Genomic DNA, 20,599 nt, shown 5'->3' on the forward strand with positions numbered 1-20,599 from the left:
GGAATAGGAAACCTAATCCGAACTACCTAATTCGTGCCGCGTGTAGCCGCGGGCACGGAGTCCGAACTAGCGGACATTTAAAAATGGCGGCGCCCGGCAATATGCAAATGAAGCCCGGGAAATTCAAATCCTGGGCTTCATTTGCAATTCCGGTTGCCTACATTAACCACCCTAGTTCGAACTAGGGTGGTAGTGTAGACATACCGTAAACTACTGCAGATATAATTGTGACATTACCTGTAATAAATAGGTGCTATATATTAGGAATAGGGTTAACAGGTGTCTGGTTTTGAACTGGACAGTCCAGTATTTGAGCTTTCTGTTTGGGAAACAAAGTGAGAAAATATAAATGTCTGGTATTTTCTAAATAAGATGTAATGTAGATTGTGATGTAAAGTCAAGTGTGTCTGGTATTTTGGTTGAAACCATCTGGCAACCCTAAAATGAGTAAAACATGCTGAAGAGTTGGCCTAATCAAAATTGAGTGTGATTCCTTAATTTATCTTTATAATCATGTTGCCTTACATTTAATACCCTTTGTCTGATAAAGTCTGGGTTTCCTGAAGCCACATCCTAATGTAAAATAGGATCAGGCACTCTGGCGCATACTCCCCAGTGGGTTAATGTGGTGATAAAACAGCAGAGGTTCTCCCAAATTCAAGATGCAGGCTTATTAGCAAATTGGTGGCATAATACAAAAATGCAAGCAGAAACCAGACGTGGAGGTGAATGGCCTGAGGGGCCTACATATTTCAAGGGGGAAATATAATTATATCTTAGAGCTATAGGCAAGTGAAGGAATACTTGAAGCATCTGACTACAATAATAGAAATGCTGATGAAAGGATTAACAATATTAAGTTTAACACTACAGTCTCATTTATCTAATCTTCTCTGTTAAGTAACACTTCAGTCATTTAGACTTCAAAACCAGAATTAGTTTCTCTAAGGATTTTTATTGAATTTCTAATTCTATTACAGTAGTTTACAGAACACGCTTGAAAATGACAATTACGTATTATCCTTTAAGATGTCCTTTATAATACAGATTCCCTGTCCCTGAAGAGTTTATAATCTAGGCTGAATCAAGGCTTTGAAAAAAGGAGAGAAGAGACTCAACATGAAAGCAAAGTCTATGCTCAGTTAAGAATCTTGTTAATTCCATATTGGAGGAAAGGGGGTGTATGTTGCAAATTTGACATGAGCTAAACTCTAAAATAAAGGTGAGGTATGTGCACAAGGTGGATGGTTAGTGGTGAAAGACCAGATAAAAAGTGAAACCTAGAAGGACATGGAGCATGTAAGGTTGCTTGGCAAAATCTAAAAGGGAGACTGTTCCAGATATAGGAAAGGGCAGGAAAAATAATATGAGTGCTATCAGGAGAAGGAGAGTAAGAGTTCTGATAGAGTCCGTTGGTAGAGTGGAATGAATAAGGGTGTAGCAGGAGTCATAATCCAAGGTGGAGGCATGAGTAACAGTGTGCCAAGTTTTTAAAAAATTGAAAGGAGGCTATGAATTTGATCATGGAAGACTCAGAAAGGCGGGAAGTGAGGGAGAGACAAAGGCAGATAACTTTAACTGAGGTGTATTGAATGAACTGGAGTGGAGAGAGACGAGAAGACCAGGAAGCTGGAGGAAAGTTACAATGGTTAGAGACAATAAGATCATGGAGCTGACTTATAGCAGTAGGAACAGGTAGAAAAGGATGGCTTTTGCAGGTGATGAAGAAGTGATTGGATTTGGTGGGAATTCAGTTGGAAAGGAAAGTGGACATAAGAACAGCCATATCTGATCAGACCAAAGGTCCATCAAGCCTAGTATCCTATCTGTCGACAGTGGCCAATACCAGATGCCCCAGATGGAGGGATCACAACAGGTAATCCTCATGTGTTCCCTCTCCTGTCATCCATTTCCAGACAAACAGAAGCTAGGGACACTATTCCTACCCATCCTGGCTAATAGCCATTGATGGACCTAACCTCCATGAATCTATCTAGCTCTTTTTTGAACCCTGTCCTAGTCTTCATAACATCCTCTGGCAAGGAGTTCCAAGGCTGACTGTACACTGAGTGAAGAAAAACTTCCTTTTGTTTGTTTTAAACATGCTGCCTATTAAATTCATTTGGGGACCCCTAGTTCTTCTATTGTTGGAAAGAGTAAATAACTTTACCTTATTCAGTTTTTCCACACCAGTCATGATTTTATAGACCTCTATCTTATCCCCTCTTTTCTAAGCTGAAACGTTGAAGTCTTTTTAATCTCTCTTCATATGGGACCTGCGCCAGACCCCTAATAATTTTTGTTGCCTTTTTCTGAACCTTTTTCAATGCCAATATATCTTTGAGATGAGGCGACCACATCTGTATACAGTATTCAACATGTGGATGTACCAGGTTTTATATAGAGGCAATAAGATCTTTTCTGTCTTATTCTCTCTCCTTTTTTTAATGATTCCTAACATTCTGTTTGCTTCTTTGACTGCTGCTGCACACTGAGTGGATGTTTTCAGAAAACTATCCACGACTCCAAGATCTCTCCTTTGAGTAGTTGTAGCTAAATTAGTCCCCATCATATTGTATGTATAGTCGGGATTATTTTTTCCAATGTGAATTACTTTACATTTATCAATATTAAATTTCATTTGCCATTTTGTTGCCCAATCTCTTTGTTTTGTGAGATCTTTTTTAAGCTCTTCACAGTCTGCTTTGGTATTAACTATCTTGAACAGTTTGGTATCTGCAAATTTTGTCACATCACTGTTTACCCTTTTCTCTAGATCATCTATAAATAAGTTGAAAAGGATTGGTCCCAGGACAGATCCTAGGGGGACCCCACTGGTTACTTCTCTCCACTCAGAAAACGTACTATTTATTCCTACTCTTTGTTTCCTGTCTTTTAACCAGTTATCAGTTCATGAAAGGACCGTCCCTCTTATCCCATGACATCTTACTTTACTTAAGAGCCTTTGGTGAGGGACCTTGTCAAAGGCTTTTTGGAAATCTAAGTATACTAAATCCAGTGGATCCCTCTTGTCCACAGAAAGAAATGACAGGGAGAAATGATTCCAAATGAGATACCAGCAAATAAGAAACTCAGGGAGCTTTGAGATTAAAATCTGGTGTGGTATAAAGTTTCTTTAGGATAGGTGAGACAAGGACACTGTTAGAGTATGTCTACGCTAGTTCGGTAATTCGAGCTAGGTAGGGTAATGAAGGCAAGCGGAGTTGCAAATGAAGCCCGGGATTTAAATATCCCGGGCTTCATTTGCATGTTCCCTGGCACCGCCATTTTTAAATCCCCTAGTCCGAACTCCGTGCCCACAGCTACACGCGGCACGGAGTAGGTAGTTCGAATTAAAGATCCTAATTCGAACTACTGTTACTCCTCGTGGAATGAGGAGTAACGGTAGTTCGATTTAGGATCTTTAATTCGAACTACCTACTCCGTGCCGTGTGTAGCTATGGGCACGGAGTTCGGATTAGGGGATTTAAAAATGGCGGCGCCCGGGAACATGCAAATGAAGCCCAGGATATTTAAATCCTGAACTTCATTTGCAACTCCGCTTGCTCTCATTACCCTACCTAGCTTGAACTACCAAGCTAGTGTAGACGTACCATTTACACTCATTATTGATCTAAATCCTTGAAGCTGGAGGAAAGTTAACAGAGGAAAGATAGGCAATAATACAAGATGGCAAAGGATAAGGACACTATGAAGTTTGGGAGATGGGGATAGTATTGAGTCAAAGAGACTGCTCGAGGGAAGGGAGGCTGTCATAACAAAGAAGATAAAAGATAAAGATTAATAGATTTGTATAGATTTGAAAGTCATCACTCTGACCCACTTCATAATACAGGCCAGTGTAACATTTCACCTAGTAATTCCTGCATTAAGTTAATAGTTTCCCATGTTTGAGAAGACACCAGAAACCAGTCAACATGTAGCTAGGCCTCCCATGTTTGTCTTCATTTAGTAAGCATGGTTGTTTGGGATCCAGATATGCATATGTGGCTTCTTTGTATTCATGTGTAAAGAGCAGAAGGCACAACAGATGTACAACCTATAGCCTGCGTAAACCATAGAATCATATAGCTGGAAGAGACCTCAGAAGGTCATCAGGTACAGCCCCCTGCTCTAGGCAGGACCAATCCCAACTAAATCAACCCGGCCAGGGCTTTGTCAAGCTGAGACTTAAACACCGCTAGGGATGGAAATTGGTCAGGCATGACTTGCCCTTTATGAATCCATGCTGACTATTCCTGATCACTTTCCTCTCTTCCAAGCGCCTCAAAATGGATTCCTTTTGTGGGACGATTTCATCATCTTCTTTTGGGGGTGATAGTCGTGGTCTCTAGGACTACGCATCCCATGCTTTCCAGGAGATGGTGTTCCCTTTCAGTTTCTTCCTTGTGAGGTCCCTTCCAAAGCATTCACCACTCCAGAGCCTGTGGAGAGAGCCTGAAAGCGATTACTTACCTCGATAGTATTGGGGGATTCCTGTGCTGGCCTTTTTCCCCTTCTAGAAGTTACATGCTGCCAGTTCTCTTCCTGGTCCCGTACTGCGCTCTCTGACTCTTCCATCTGCTGTGCTAGCAGGATTAAACACTGCCTTCTATTGAGGAAGTCTTCATCCTCTCTGATCGAGCGTAGGGTCGACACTTGGACCTCTAGTCCTCTAATTTTTTCTTCCAAAATGGTGACCAGTTTGCACTTAGTGCAGATGAAATCCATTCTTTCTTCCGGGAGGAAGACAAACATGGCACACACTACGCAGGTAACAACAGCAGACCTATCACCATCCATACCTGCTGTTCTGGAGAAAGGATTCAAAAGAAAGGCAAGAGAACCTCGAGCCCTTCCCTCTCCCCTTCCAAACTCCCTCTCTAAACTCCCTGTTAGCACTCACCTGTTCGCACGTTCCTTGGTCACTTGCTCACTGCTTTATAAAGCCATGGACTGCCTGAAAGTCTCTCCCCCTACCAAGGCTCAGCTAATCAGCAGAGGCTTCTAGAATTCAAACTTTAATTAGAAGCCAACAGTTTCCATCTGCCAGTCACAGCACACACTCCAGGAAGGAGAAGGAGATAGGAAAGGGGAAGTGAAGGAAAAAAAAAGCCTCACTCACAAACACAAGCTTAGCACACAGCAAGAAAGCCCAAATACAACACACACTTCCCTCAAGAGTCCTGTATCTGCTTCTCCTGTACCTGGAGAACTCCCTCTCTAAAGCCTCACTCACAAACACAGGAAAAGCTGGGGGAAGAGGGAGGAAACACCACACGCCAACCTTCACTCACAAACACAAGTTCAGCACACAGCAAGAAAGCCCCAAACATAACACCCACTTCCCTCAAGAGTCCTAAATCTGCTTCTCCTTTACCTGGAGAACTCCCTCTCTAAACTCCCTTGGGCATCATTATATTGTACGTCTGCAGTTGCTGCAGGTTGGACCTCCCTTATCTGGCACCCTTGGACCTGACTGGTCCCAAACAAGGGAGTGTGCTGTACCAGAGAGGGTCAATTCCGGCCTCTCTGCTACCAGCTTCTGGGCTCTCTTGGGGGGCCATCAGCCTCCTGTTTGGGTTTCCCTCACAGCTGCCTGCCCTGGCTACTGAGCTCACTGTTGGCCCTGGCTGGGTCCCCTGCCTTTAACCGCTGGACTCTGCTCTCAGCCCCCTGGTCAGACACCAGCCCATTGGCCCTCCAACTGTGGGATTGGCTCTCCTTCTGGCCCCCTGGGAGGACTCTGACTCTGCTCCCAGCCTCCTGGCTGCTGGACTGGCTCTGATCCTGGTTTCATGGTTGGACTCCCAGCCACCAGACTCCAAGCTGGTCCCGACTCTCAGCTGCCGGGATTTGCTGGTCCAGCAGTATATGTGGTCCAGCAGAACCCAGATGTTGTTGGACTAGAGAGTCTGGGACAAGAAAGGTTCAACCTATAGTAGCAAATATCTCCAGTGGCCAGAGATGGGATACTAGACGGGGAAGATTCTGAATGACAACAGAATTCTTTCTCGGGTGTCTGTCTGCTTGAGAGTTATATTTGGGGTCAGGAAGGCACTTTCCTCGAGGTCAGATTAGCAGAGATCTTGGGGATTTTTTGTCTTCCTCTGCAAGATGGGGCATGGGTGACTTGCTGGTTTGCATTAGAATAAATCACCGAAGTCTCTGTGACATGATGTCTGGAAATCATGATTTGTCAACTTCATAATCTCTGACCGAAGTATTGGATCTAGTACGGGAGTGGATGGGTGAGGTTCTGTGGCTTGAGATGTCCAGAATTTCAGACTAGAGGGTCAAAATGGTCCCATCTGGCCATAAGGACTGAGGAAGGTAATATAGCAAACTTCTTCAAAGACATTATGGATGGCTGTCATGGTTTCCAGTCCGCTGTGTAATAATGTTGTGCAGGTGTACTTCTTTAGCAAGCACAGAGAGCGAGTACTTAAGTTTCACAAGATGACTCAAACATGAAGATGTTTTCATAAATTGGGCATCCTAAGGAAAATTTAGGCATAGGATGCTTACTTAGTGGCTGTGTCTAGACTGGCAAGTTTTTCCGCAAAAGCACTGGCTTTTGCGGAAAAACTTGCCAGCTGTCTACACTGGCCGCTTGAATTTCCGCAAGAACACTGACGATCTCATGCTTCTCCCGTTTGGGCAAAAGCCCTCTTGTGCAAATGCTTTTGCGCAAGAGGGCCAGTGTAGACAACACGGTATTGTTTTGCACAAAAAAGCCCCAATCGCGAAAATGGCGATCGGGGGTTTCTTGCGCAAAACCGCGTCTAGATTGGCCCGGATGCTTTTCCGCAAAAAGTGCTTTTGCGGAAAAGCATCTGTGCCAATCTAGACTCTCTTTTTCGCAAACGCTTTTAACGGAAAAACTTTTCCGTTCAAAGCATTTGCGGAAAATCATGCCAGTCTAGACGTAGCCAGTGTGTCTTGGTCAGAAAGAAACTTTTATTCTGATTTTGTAATTATATGATAGCAAAGGTGAAGACTGGGATATGGGGAAAAGAATGCTATAAAGTCCAACTTATACGTGGAGTAGGAAATTTGGGCTCCATTGAAATCAATGGTAAACTCCTAGGACTTGATCCAGAGTATTTAAGCTGCTCAAGTTGGAAATTACCTCATGTATCTGCTCTTTAGCAGTATAAATCAATGTTCAGGTCTGGCAAGTTGAAAGACACCTCTCCCCCCCGCTTTACCAACTCAACAATGCAAATGTGGTTACTTAAGATCAATAGACTACAATGGAAGGTAGAATGGAACGTCAGCTCAGACAAAGTACAGAGCAGTGGAATACAAAAATCACATGGTGGACAACTTTTCCTCAATCAGTTGCAGAGTTACCCTTCAAGTGTACTTTGAGACTCTAGCATCAGAGGCAAATGGAGCATCACTCCAGCTTGCAGCTAGCTTTCATGGCAATCTTATCATTCATCAGGGTGCAGCAGTTTCCTTGCAAATATCAGAGGGTACGTCTACACTACAGCGCTAGTTCGAACTAACTTAGTTCGAATTAGTTAATTCGAACTAAGCTAATTCGAACTAACGCATCTAGAACTAAAAACTAGTTCGAACTAGCGTTTTGCTAATTCGAACTAGCGCATCCACACTGATTGGACGCAGGGGGCATTTAAGGGCGGCTGAAACCGGTTCTGGCAGGGCATCAGGTCAGCAGTTGCTTTGTGTGGCTGCTGTCTGAGGCTATCTGAGGCTCGTGCTTAAAGGGACCCCCGGACAGCCGGTTCTCAGCTTTTCCTGCTTGCTTCCCAACCTCGCCGAGGGACAGCAAAGCGTCGGTCTCTGTGCCCGTCTGTGTCGGTGCTTCCCTTCGGGGGGGACCGCCGCAGGTGGCAACAAGGAGCCACGGCTCGCCCTGCACCTTCTGGTGCACTTTCTGGACTTGCTGCTGCAAGCCTGCCAGCAATGGCTCGAGGCTGCCTGGCACCACCTGGGGAACGTCAGCCCCCTGCCTCTCCACCTGGCCGCCCTGGGGGCCGTGGAGGAGCCGCAGCGGCGCCCCGGCACCGGCGTGCCCCGCCACATCTGGCGTCTGGACACCATCAGCGACTGGTGGGACCGCATCGTCCTGGAGCGCTGGGACGACCGACAGTGGACCCAGAACTTTAGGATGAGGAGGGACACCTTCCTGGAGCTCTGCGAGTGGCTTGCCCCTGCCCTGCAAAGAAGGGACACTCGCATGAGACCCGCCATCCCCCTCCAGAAGCGGGTGGCCATCGCCCTCTGGAAGCTCTCCACGCCGGACAGCTACCGATCCGTCGGGAACCAGTTCGGCGTGGGGAGATCCACCGTCGGAGCGGTGCTCATGCAGGTACGGCGCTCGTCGGCCACCGAGCCGGGGGGGAGGGGGGCTGCGAGGAGGGGATGGGCCGCCCCAGGGACAAAGGGGGGGGCGGGAGGAGGCGAAAGCGCCCCGCACCGGAGGGGTCGGGCTGTCCCGGCCATACTACACGCTGCCAGGGGGGTTGCTTCTGGGAGTGGGGCGCGGGGCACTGCCAGGGCACGCACGCTCCCAGCCACCTGGGCGCCCCACTGATTGGCGCTTTGCTGTGTCTCTCTCCGCAGGTGGTCAAGGCCATCAACCGGGTGCTGCTCCGCAGGGTGGTCCGCCTCGCCGACCCGGACGCCGTCATCCGGGGATTCGGCGCCCTCGGCTTCCCCAACTGCGGGGGGGCCATCGACGGGACGCACATCCCCATCCGTGCCCCAGAACTCCAGGCGTCCCGGTATGTCAACAGAAAGGGGTACTTCTCCGTGATCCTGCAGGCCGTGTGTGACCACCGGGGCCAGTTCACGGACATAAATGTGGGCTGGTCCGGCAAAGCACACGACGCACGGGTGTACCGGAACTCCTCCGTGTGCCAGCGGCTGCAGGACGGGACCTTCTTCCCCGACCGCCACATCAGGGTCGGGGACGTGGACATGCCCGTCTGCCTGGTGGGGGATGCCGCCTACCCACTGCAGCCGTGGCTCATGAAGCCCTACACGGGGCACCTCAATCCCTCCCGCCAGGTCTTCAATAACAGGCTGACCAGGGCCCACATCGTGGTGGAGGGGGCCTTCGGGCGACTGAAAGCCCGCTTTCGATGCCTCCTCACCCGTCTGGACCTGGCCGAGCACAACATCCCTCCCGTGGTGGCGGCATGTTGTGTGCTCCACAATTTGTGTGAGTGGAAGGGGGAGGCTTTCCTGCCAGCCTGGATGGCTGAGGCTGACCGCATGGCTGGACACTACGGTCAGCCCCGCACCGCCGCCGTCCGGGAAGCCCAGCGGGGGGCCATCCGGATCCGGGAAGCCCTGCGGGAGAGCTTCCAGGTGGAGGAGGAGGACTGACCTCTCCCTGCATGCCCCACTGGGGCCTTCTTCCACCCTACCCCCCCCCTTCCCCTTTCCCCTCCCTACCTACTGTCAAATAAAGACACCTGTTTTTCAAACATAAACGTCTGTTTATTTCACAGAACTGGGGTGGGGGGAGGGAGGAATGAAGGTGGGAGAAGGGAGGGGGAAACCTGGGACGAGGGAGCTGGAAGGGGAGGGGAGGGGAGGGAAGGGAGGAAGGGAAAGGAAAGGAAAGCTCAGGGGTGGGAGTCCGGCTGCCTCTCCCGTCTCGCCACACTGCGGGTCCGGGGGCGTCGGTGGGGAATGGTTGTGGAGGGGGGGGCAGAGGGGACAGGGGGTGTGGAGGAAGCAGGAGCGGAAGCAGGAGCGGGAGCAGGGGGAGCAGGGGGAGCAAGAGGGGGAGCAAGAGGGGGAGCCGGGGGGAGGAGGAAATGGAAAGCGGTCTAGCAGGCTCTGGAGGTGGCCTCGCAGGGCACGGCCCTGCTCCTCCAGGGCCTCCAGACTCCTCCGGCGCAGCCTGAGGTCCTCCTGGACCCAGTGGTCCTGGAGACGGAGCTGTCGGTCCAGGAACCGGAGGTGCCGCCTCTGGTAGTCCTCCTGGTTCCTGGCTGTCCTGCTTGCCCGGGCGCGGGCGGCTGCTGCAGGCGGTGTGGTGCGCCCTGCAGGCCCAGGTGCTGCAGCTGTGGTGCAAGAAGACCAGCGGTCAATTTCCCCAGGGGCCCAGGTGTGTGAAACCCAGCTCCCCTCTGCAAGGCCAGGGCCCCTGCAGGATCCCCAGCTGCTGCTCCGTGGTGGGCAAGGCCCAGGCGCACGGTCCCGGGGCTCCCTCTCGCCCCAGCCCCCCGTACACATAAGGGGAACACGAGGGTACTCACAGGTGGACGCCTCCCCGGCCTCTGACGATGCAGGCGAGCGGGTCTGTGGCGTGCCTCGGGGGTCCCGGGTCCTGGGCAGGCTGGCGGCAGGCTCCTGGCTCTCAGAGCCCTCTTCCTCCTCCTCCGTGTCCAGGAGCGGTCCCTCTGCCCCGGGGTCAATCACGTCCCGGGGGGCAGGGACGGCATGAGGCCCCAGGATGCGGTCCAGGGCATGGAAGTGGGGGCAGGCCTCCGGGTTGGCCCCTGGCAGGCAAGCCCGGGAGTAGGACTGCCGCAAGTCCTTAATTTTGCAGCGCACCTGCTCCCGGCTGCGCTGGTGGCCCCTGGCGGCCAGACTGGCAGCCATGCATCCGTAGACGGCCGCATTCCGGTGGCTAGTGCGGAGATCGTGGACATTGGAGGCTTCCCCCCAAACCTCGATGAGGTCCACGATCTCCGCACTTGACCAGGCGGGCGCCCGCCTTTTGCACCCCCGGGCAGGCTCCCGGGAGCTGCCAGGCTGGTCCTGGGGAGCAGTGGAGGGCTGGGAGCCCTCGGATGGCTGGGTCATGCTGTGGCAGGTGCAGGCTGTGCAGGCACGGGTGCTTGCAGCCTTGCAACTGGCACAAAGTGAGTAGCCAGCCCATGGCCCTTTAAGGGCTCCGGGGCCGGGAGGGGGGCAATAGAGTTTCCCTGGTGTTGGCCAGAGTGGCCACCAGGGAAACCTGGGAAGCCTTAGCCTCCCACTAGTTCGAACTAAAGGGCTACACAGCCCTTAGTTCGAACTAGCTAGTTCGAACTAGGCGTTAGTCCTCGTAAAATGAGGTTTACCTAGTTCGAACTAAGCGCTCCGTTAGTTCGAATTAAGTTCGAACTAACGGAGCGCTAGTGTAGCGCCTAGGAAAGTTAGTTCGAACTAACGTCCGTTAGTTCGAACTAACTTTGTAGTGTAGACATACCCAGAGAGATGCACAGGGTGCAACTAGGAAACTCAGCAGTGACAGTGATTGTACTAGTTGAGTGTGTGTGCTCTTCATCAATTCTACATGGGGGCGCTCAGGTTGCAAATTTTGGCCGGATGTATTCTTGAAAGCTTCATCACGTGACATAATCTATAATTAAAAATTAATCTTTATTTCCTGGGAACTCCAGGATAATCCTGGAGGTTTAACCAACCTTAGGGATGGAACCTTGGGGATGGAACTTTACAAGGATGAGATTGGTAATAGTCAGGGCATTGTAAATTGATTTGGCATCAAGGGTGACATGAGAGATATGGGGGGCACCGTCCGCATGACCACCCCCCAATTACTCCTCCCCATGCCACCCATAGCCCTGGGAAGGGCCAGGATAACCTCCTCTACCCTAGGTCCTGCCTCTTCCCCACTGCTGCTCTGCCTCTCTCAACCTCACCCCACCCCTACTTTGACCTGCCCGGCCTCTTCCCTACCATGCCTCTTCCCCCAAGGCTTTTGCCCCCCCAATCAATGCCGCCTCGGAGTCTAGCGGGGGGATGTGGTGCCAGCAGCAGTGGTCGCCCCCCCCCCACACATTCACTGGCAGCAAAGGGGGAGAAGAGGAGCAATGCAGCCCCAGCTCACTCTGCTCCCCCGGCTGTGTCACTTTGCTTCCTGCTGGTCACTGAGGGGCAGTTCTGTGCCCTCCCCAGGAGTAATGTGCTGAGAGAGCAAAGTGAGCTAGGGTCACATTGTTGTGCTTTCCTCCAGGGAGTGAACAGAGGAGGGGAGGGGCATGACCCTTGCTGCCAGAGCCAATCCCCCAGTAGCCACTGGGCTGCCTCCTTGCCCATGGTATCTCATGCCCTGCACATGTTGCCCCTGACTGAGATTAATGCAACCTAAGGTTATATTGATCTAACTGCTTAACTCCGATTTACATGGCAAACTTCTGTATTTCAGGAAAGGAAGGGGACTAGCAGACCTCCCTATATTTACATAAATTTACTCTCTTTTGTGTGTGTGTGTGTGTGTGTGTGTGTGTGTGTAGACTAGCTTCAGTCTAGTTCACAGAATGTACCGTATGGTGCTAGCATTAGAGATCACTTCATTACGTTTTCAAGCCATTTTCTGAGTATGCTGTTTTGTCCCCATCCCAAACTGAACTCCTCATGGGCCAGTCTGGGCTGCTATGAGATTGTTGGACCCGATTCTGATCTGAGTTGCGCCACTGCCACTTACGAGTAACTCCGTGGCGACCAACATTGCTACTCTGTTACTGGTAAGTGAGATCAGAAGCTGGCAGCTTTCTTCCTGCAATTCCTGACTCTTGAGTGTGTTCAGAATTCTACCCTTCCTGGTACTGGAAAGTATGCTTTTGTATTTCATATTCACTAAAAATGCTGGAAGAAGCCAGACCACAAAGCTGAACTCTACTTTGGCCTGCCAAAATGCACAGTGAAACAACCCGTTTGTGCACATGCTGCAGAGACTGATAAATCTGCTTCATTTAAAAGCAGTCAGGAGTACGAAGTGTGGCAATTTAGGATGGGATCTCTGATGCAAGCTTTTCAAATAGCAATGGATATTCTGAGCCATTGGATGGTTCAGGGTAGTGACCACAATCCTGGGGGACCCTACTCTTCAGGGGATATAGGGCCTGGGCGGGGCTGGAGCCCACTCTTCTCCACTCCCGCTTCAGGGGGACAGGGGTCTGGGCAGTGTGGGAGTTGATGGTGGTACCACCAACCCTTCTCCCCTCCCCCCCCCCCCACCAGCATTGCTCAGGAGAGGAAGGATCAGGGACTTTGGGAAAGGGGTGGAATGAAGCGTAACGGGGTGGGGACTTGGAGGAAAGGGCAGAGTGGGGTTGGGGTGGGGATAGAGCAGAGGTAGGGCAGGGTTGAGGCTTAAGGCAGATAGGGGATTCTCCCTGGGCTCATACCCCTCTAGGGATGGTCCTGTTGATACTAATAGCTACATGTACATATTAAATACATAGGGCCTGGTTCTCAAACACTGCCCCCTGTGTAGTCATCTACATATGTGTAAAGTGGGTGCAAAGCACGACAGTCATTGTCGGGGCATGGAGGTAATTCAGATTCCATAGCACTTTTCCCACTTAAAATGACCACAGAAAGGGAAAGACCTTGGAGGATCAACTATGATAGGGTATCCCGAAATAGCTACCCTGCGTCTACACAAGCCGCCTCTTATTTCAAAATATTTTAAAAAATAATGGCTGCGCTATTTTGCCATCCCAGTAAAACCTCGTCGCACGAGGCATAAGGAATGGCTCGAAATAGTGTGTTATTTTGAAATTTGGCACTGTGTAAACGTGCCCAATTTCAAAATAAGCTATTTCGAAATACATTTGAGATAAGATATGCAATTTGTGTAGCACAAATTGAATATCTTATTTCGAGTTGAGGGTGCTGTGTAGACATTTGTAGGTGCTGTGCAGACATTTGTGATCTAGTGCACCATCTGGAATGACCACATCTGGCACATCACCAATGTTCTGAGAGCCCTAAAAGAGGCCGAACTCATGGTGAACCCAGCCAGATGTCACCTTGGCCAATGGGAGGTGACATACCTGGGGTGCACAGTGGGTTGGGGGAAGTTGAGGTTCCTGGTAGTTAAGGTATAAGCCTTAAAAGATACTGGCCTGCCCCCACAACAAAGAGGCAAATGAGACAATTCCTAGGACTGGAAGGGTACTATTGCCACTTCATACCAGATTTTGCAATGCTAGCTGCCCTCTCTTGGAACTGACCAAGAATTTGCAACCGCAGGAGGTCAGGTGGTCCAGGAGATGTCAGGAGGCCTTCCAGACACTGAAGGAACAGGAAGCTGAGGAGCATTGTAGCCCACTCTGATTTTTTTTGAGGCCTTTCATCATATAGAGAGATGCATTAGAGACTGCATTGGGACTATCCTTCCAAAAGAAACCAATCGGGAACACCCAGTCGTAAACCTGAGCAGGAAACTATTCTCCAGTGGGACTCGATATTTGACCATTGGGAAAGAGGCACTGTCTGTGAAACTGGCAGTGGAGACCCTGTGCTATTACTTGCTAGGGAGCACCTTTCAACAAATGAGTAGATCACACACTTTAGCAGCACAAAAGACATCAAAGTCTGAATCATGCCTTCCCCCTATAGCTGGGTTTCTGAGTCTTCCATCGACTGGGTAAGGCACCCACTAATGCCGACTTCTTTTCAAAGTAGGTTAGAGAGGCTGAGGAAGAACATCGAATGGTGCCCTCTTGAGGGGGAGGGTGTGTGATGGGGCAAACTGACCCCACCCTGGAGGAAAAGGGATTAAGGCAGCACTCTTGGCTGCCGAAGCCACGTCCGCAGACATTGCTGGGCAAGCTCTAGCTGCCACCACAGTACAAAAGGGAGCAGCCCAGTTCAGTCAGGAGGGATTGCTGAGGAGGAAGAACATGCTGTGACAACTCATATTGTGGAACGGTCTGGAACCTGAACCACAGAAGCCATAAATTCCCAAGCCCAGACAAGCACCCAAGCACCTTCAGATACTCTAGGGAGATTAGAGCTGACCCCAAAGTTTCTCCAAGACTCTGGAGACCCCACAAGAGCAAGAAACATGGAAGGAAGTGACCCAGGGAGGATAAGCGAGTTGCGTCTCTCACCCGAGTGAGATTAGCATATTTCAGTGGGATTCCCCACTGACTTGGTGGGGAACCATTCTGCCACTGTTAGGGCCCTGGGTCTGGCCCTCTCCTTCTCTGGAGTACTGGCCACTGGGCAACACTGCCTTACATCTAAGAGCTGCTATATATTGACCCTGGTCATTGGGCTTCACTATCTTTTACCTAGAGGCTGCTATATAGTGCTTCTGACTGCTAGGCCACACTTCCCTGCAGCCCAGGGTTGCCCTACTAACTCTGGACACACGGCCACCTTGCCTTGTGGCTGGGGACAACCACAGAGTGATGTAACCTTGGGGTTACTACAGCTTCACCCCACCCCCATAAAGACTTGCCCCAGGACACAGAGCCTTCTTATAAACTGATGGCAAATTATGGCTCATGATCTGCAGTGATTTCTCAAAAGAGCTTCCAGGACAACTGTTGTTGATTTTACTGGAATCCAGATAACTGAATAGCCTTTGGGCCTTTAAGGCCACATTACAGGCTTTTCAGCAGCTTTGCTGCATGGTTTTCATCTGTGCTTGTTGGAGGAAAAGGATCAGTTGTTCCATGTATCCCTTCTTATCAAAAGGCCGAAATAGAAACTGTTGAAGAGCAAATGTTACTGATTATTGTACAGTAGGTGTTCCTATTGCATGTGTTTGTCCAATATATCATTTTACAGTTAATTTTTTTCACGCATCATAAAATTCTAATGCAGGGCAGCAGGGAAGCCTATCCAGAAATCAGATTAGAGAGGGTTTAGCTTCACCTATATCACCTGTAAGAAAGTATGTTCAAGCAGATCCTCAACATTTAATGAAGGAGTTTTGTGTCTGCTGTCTGTTTAATTTTATTTCTGTTTTGTAATTTATTGCAAGGGCAACCCTTTTATTATGTATCCAAATCTAAAATAGATACAAATAAAAAAATATTGAAAGAATATATGGTATAACACATTCCCCATAATTTTACCATAGCCACTTTTAACAAAAACATCACACTTCAATTTTCTGTACATAACTGTTTCATATATGCCGTATTCAGTGCTGAGTCCCCTATTAGGCATGATTTAAAAGTAGCAGCAAAATAATTATACAGGAACTGCCATTCTGTACGCTATACATTTGTTATTTCTGCCCTATGAGCTGCTTCTAAAAGCAAACTTAAATTTCTTCTGTCTTTTATTAAGAACATATTTGAATGAATCTGAAGAGACAATGGCAGTGTCATTTCGCTGCAATTGCAATAATGCTCAGAAGTTCTATACTGTAGCATCAACCATCTTCGACATAATTGCATGACTACATTGGTCTCAATGTGCAATCTAACTTTTAGAGTTAGTGGATTAATTAGAGAGGTGAGTCTAAAATTATTAAAGGATTACTAAATAGGAACCCCAGCCTTTACCACCTGAAAGTTACTAATCAAAAAAAAGAAATTAAGTGGGTTAAATATTAGATGATTGCGATTGGCTTTCAAAACTGCACATTCACATGATTGAGATGGAAGATGATTTCCACACCAATGTCATGTAGCACTATTAAAACACTTTGTACCATACAGGAAGATGAATTCCAGAGATATTTTTTTTTCTACACAGCCCTTGCCACCACAAGTCAGTTTTACAAGTTGCAGGATGCTGGCCAAGAAAACTTTTAAAAAAAATGTAGGGGAAAAGGATGCTTTAAAAGAAGTGCATTCATTAAATATGGCAAGCAAAATGAATGTGGTGAAAAGTTTGCTATTTTACTACATGCTGAAGATATTAGTCAGTATTTAAACAGGACAGAGCTGTAATGTCATCGCTGCTCTAGAAAAAAGGTGCTGACAGCCTACATAAGCAAACGTTTATCTCTACCATCAGATCTTAAGCCAATGTGTTCTTAGGGAACTGCTATAAGAATTCTTTAGGAATTCCATAAAGACTGTTGTGCTCTGTGCTTTGAAACATAACCCCTAAGATCTAAAAGGAATACATCTAAAATAATCCACTCAAACTATATATTTCCTACCAAATCAAATGCCACTGTAACATGTCAGCTGTCATAATCAAGTATTTGAAAGGGGGATTCTATACCAAATTCCTGATGCTGATCAGCTAGCTTTGAATTTATGTCTTTGACCAAGTACTAATAATACAGTAGCTGCATGATGTGTTTAATACGGAGAATAATGTAGTTAATGGGAGCAAACCCTATGTAATAACGACTTAGGGCAAAGCTCCCACTGGCTTTAAGGGTGTAAGATCAAGGGCTTAGCACAAAGTTTCTGCAGCTATTCTGTTTGGCTGCTGGGGCCTACCCACTATCATTTTATATGTTCATCATATTGCCCAACACAGATGAGGTAATGTAAAAGAGATAGATTTAAAATGTGGTATGTAATAACGATACAGATTAGTTCTAGAAACTAAGCAACATGTTTCAAATACCACTGAGCCATATTCTAATAGCCATATTCTTTATTCACCTTACATATTTAACTCCTTTCAGCCATCCATTCCAATGCTTTCCATGAGATTTTCTATATTAGTTTGGCCTGCTATAATACGCAGTTTGGTGGTGGTTGTTGATGTGTATGTGAGAAGTGCTTATTATCAGGTACCATGTTCCTTGTCATCTCTCCTGTCTGAAACAGAGTGGAAGATTCATTCTTTGTGTTCTGTTCTATGTATGCACCTCTTTGTACATTCTCTGGTATAATCTGAATTTTGCTTTCCTTAAACAAATCAATGTCTTATGTTCTATTTTTAGAAAAATAGTTAGCATAGTTTGGGCAAAAAGTGGAAGAAAATAGTGCTAACTGCAGAGTGTTCAGTGTTTCTTCCATTATTACTCTTTTAGTAAATGCAGGCGCTGATCAAAATATTAAAGGGGAATAATCATTGCAGATATAGCCCTTTTTTATATGTTTTCAAACCAGACCAATATTCCATAAATGTACTTGTTAATCAAAAGTATTAAAAACCTGGTTGACTATTTTGCACTGATTTCTATAAAAATATTTTAATGGAATTTTTGAAAAAATATCCTGAAAACTATATCCTGAAAAATGGTATATAATCTTTTAGAAATGAAGGATTACAGCTAATCTGAAACCATTTGATATCACTGTATTCACTATACTTCATTATCTATTTTTGGTTTTTGTCACAGGTGTAGTTCGTCAGGTGAAGCCCATTGTTGGACCTTTCCATGCCATTCTGAAACTGGAAATGAACTATGTGATAGGAACGATTGTGTCTCATCGTAACATAGTGAATGTGCACATCTTTGTGTCTGAATATTGGTTTTAGTAGACCTTTTTGAAATCTCAAACAAGTAAGCCACTCCAGATAAAATCATTACCATAAACTATTATATTATATGCCTGTTTGTAAAACCCAATAGTGTTTTGTTTTTTAACATTTGGATTATAGTTGAATTAAGACAATTACCAAGAATTAAGATAATTACCAAGCTATGTTGACTAGATGTAGGATGGAGCAAAATAAATGAACCTGATTTAACTGTGTTTATATATAAGTACAGTGTAAAAGAACTCATTTGCTTAAAAGTGAACATTCTCTATATTCAGACAAATCTTAACTATTGTTCCTATAGCCAGTGCTATAAAGAACATGGGCAAAATGAACTAGCTACAGACCATTGTGATGAATATATGGTACCCTTAGAAGAAAGTTCAAAAAATGAGTAATTTTGCCTCAAATTTTTGGGTGCCCAATATCAGAAAAGGCCTGAGTTTCAAAAAATGCCAAAATATCTACCCTCTGAAAATCAGGCCCCTTTAATTTAATTTAAGTCGTGCACCCAAAAATCAATTGTGACATAAAGATTTTTAAAAGTTGTTTGGCTGCAGTTACCAGAGGAACTGCAAAAGGAAGTAAAGATAGCAAGAGGAAATAAGTCCTTGAACATATCAAATAAAACATTCATGATTTTTATCTATTTGACTATAAATGAAGCATGTTGGATCCAATTTAACCAAATACCTCTAATTGAAACTAACCTATTTTTACAGCAGATTGCCTACACACCAAACTATACTCATCAATACATTGGAATTCTAAATAAACACCTTCAGGCTACTATTATTAATGGAGATTGCCTATCTCCTAGAACTGGAAAGGACATCCAGTCCAGTCCCCTGCCTTCACAGCAGGACCAAGTACCATCCCTGGCAAATTTTTGCCCCAAATCAAGCCTGGGTTTAGTAGGCCAATGCTCAAACCACTGAGCTATCTTTATAAACTTTGTAACGAAATAAGTATGTTTAGCTATAGACTTTTCTGAGCACCAGACCAAAGCATATGCCATAATATAATGAAATTCTCTTAAATAAATGAATGTTGAATGTATTTTCTGGGCAGCCAAGTAATGAAAATAATGTATCTTTTTATTACAAAAGTGAAAATAAACAGCTCCATGTTTATTTATCGTCTGTCACTTAGAATCCTCAAGAAAAAAGTTTGTGGGGGGGAAACCCTATGCATCTTCTTTTTCCTGCTTATCTGAGAAATGTATACACACACAAGTACCGCACAACACAACCCTGCCAATTCACCCACTCATTAACCAGAAACATTTACCCTTTAAATAGCATATAGACTCTTCATTCAAAGCCTATTGAAGTCGATGGGAGTCTAATCTACCTCAGGCCCAAACCGGGAGTTTATAACTAAAACATTTTCACAGACTAATTTTGACTAAAGAATACTTGATTGGTACTATGAAATTACACCTTAATTTCTGAATATTCCCCAGATTACTGTACATAATTTAGCTTTCAGGATGCCATCATGAAACGATGATAATCTAAAACACGTCCAGTGTTCTCAATGGTTACCTTGGCAATATTCCTTATGTCGTTCAATAGTTCCCATATTTAAGTAGAAAAACGTTGGTGTAGCAAGTAGCTGGTGGCTTTCATCATCCAACAAACTGAAGGAGATATTTGGACACCCCAAATTTCAAGGTAAACCATTGTCTTCAGGAATTAATAGCAAATTGTAATTGTTTTTTGAAAAAATTTATATTGAATTAATAGTGTCCAAGGAAATGGAGATGAGAAAGATGCATAAGGTCATCCAATTCTCCTCCTTGCCAATGCATGAAAAATAAGTAACATCAGTATCAAAAATCAGGAAAACTGATTCCATCTGATTTTTCTATATTGTATTTTATGGCTTCTCGTTTCCTCTATAGTTAGTTGTACCACAAGGAACTTTGGGACAGTAAAAGTATAAATTTTAGGTTCAAAGTAATGAAAAAACTCATTTGCAGCCTTTTCTTTACTTTGGTCTCTCTACTGCACTCCTATACAGCCCACTTTTTTTTTTTTAATAAATTTTGAAAATGAGGCCGGCGAAGGTCATTACTACTACTTCCTGGAAATCTATTTTCTTACAGTGTGTTCAAATAATCTGAAAATTGTAACCAGCTTTTTGAATAGCCCAGAAGTCATATGATAGTACTTATTCAGTAGCAATTTTATGTTTCACATCCAATGAAGATAATGATTTCTCAGTGCAATAGTCACATGACAGTCCTTAATTGATAGTATGCCAGTAGAGTAAATTAGAAAATTTAATAATGATAGGAAAGGATAGATATTTATCTAATCCAAGCCTGTCACATTCAAATTTACAACCATTACAAAATGTATAAAGCCAGATAAAATAATTTGTAGTATTTATCTGTGAATGACACTAATTAGTAGTAGCCCAATGGAAAAAAAATCATTTGAGTGCTTGTTCATGT

General features: G+C 46.1%; 1 protein-coding gene across 1 annotated transcript in view; it reads left to right on the forward strand.

Moving 5' to 3' along the window:
• FBLN1 (fibulin 1) overlaps nt 1-19,271 on the forward strand; it is a 120,693-nt gene extending 101,422 nt beyond the window's left edge. Inside the window, exon 17 of the mRNA XM_006127754.5 lies at nt 17,996-19,271. Coding sequence (XP_006127816.2) covers nt 17,996-18,135 — 140 coding nt within the window. The 3' untranslated portion in view covers nt 18,136-19,271. The remainder of the gene's footprint in view (nt 1-17,995) is intronic.
• Nucleotides 19,272-20,599: the final 1,328 nt, after the last annotated feature.

Source organism: Pelodiscus sinensis, chromosome 1 (assembly GCF_052426305.1).
Source record: "Pelodiscus sinensis isolate ZL-2025 chromosome 1, ASM5242630v1, whole genome shotgun sequence".
NCBI lineage: Eukaryota > Metazoa > Chordata > Testudines > Trionychidae > Pelodiscus > Pelodiscus sinensis.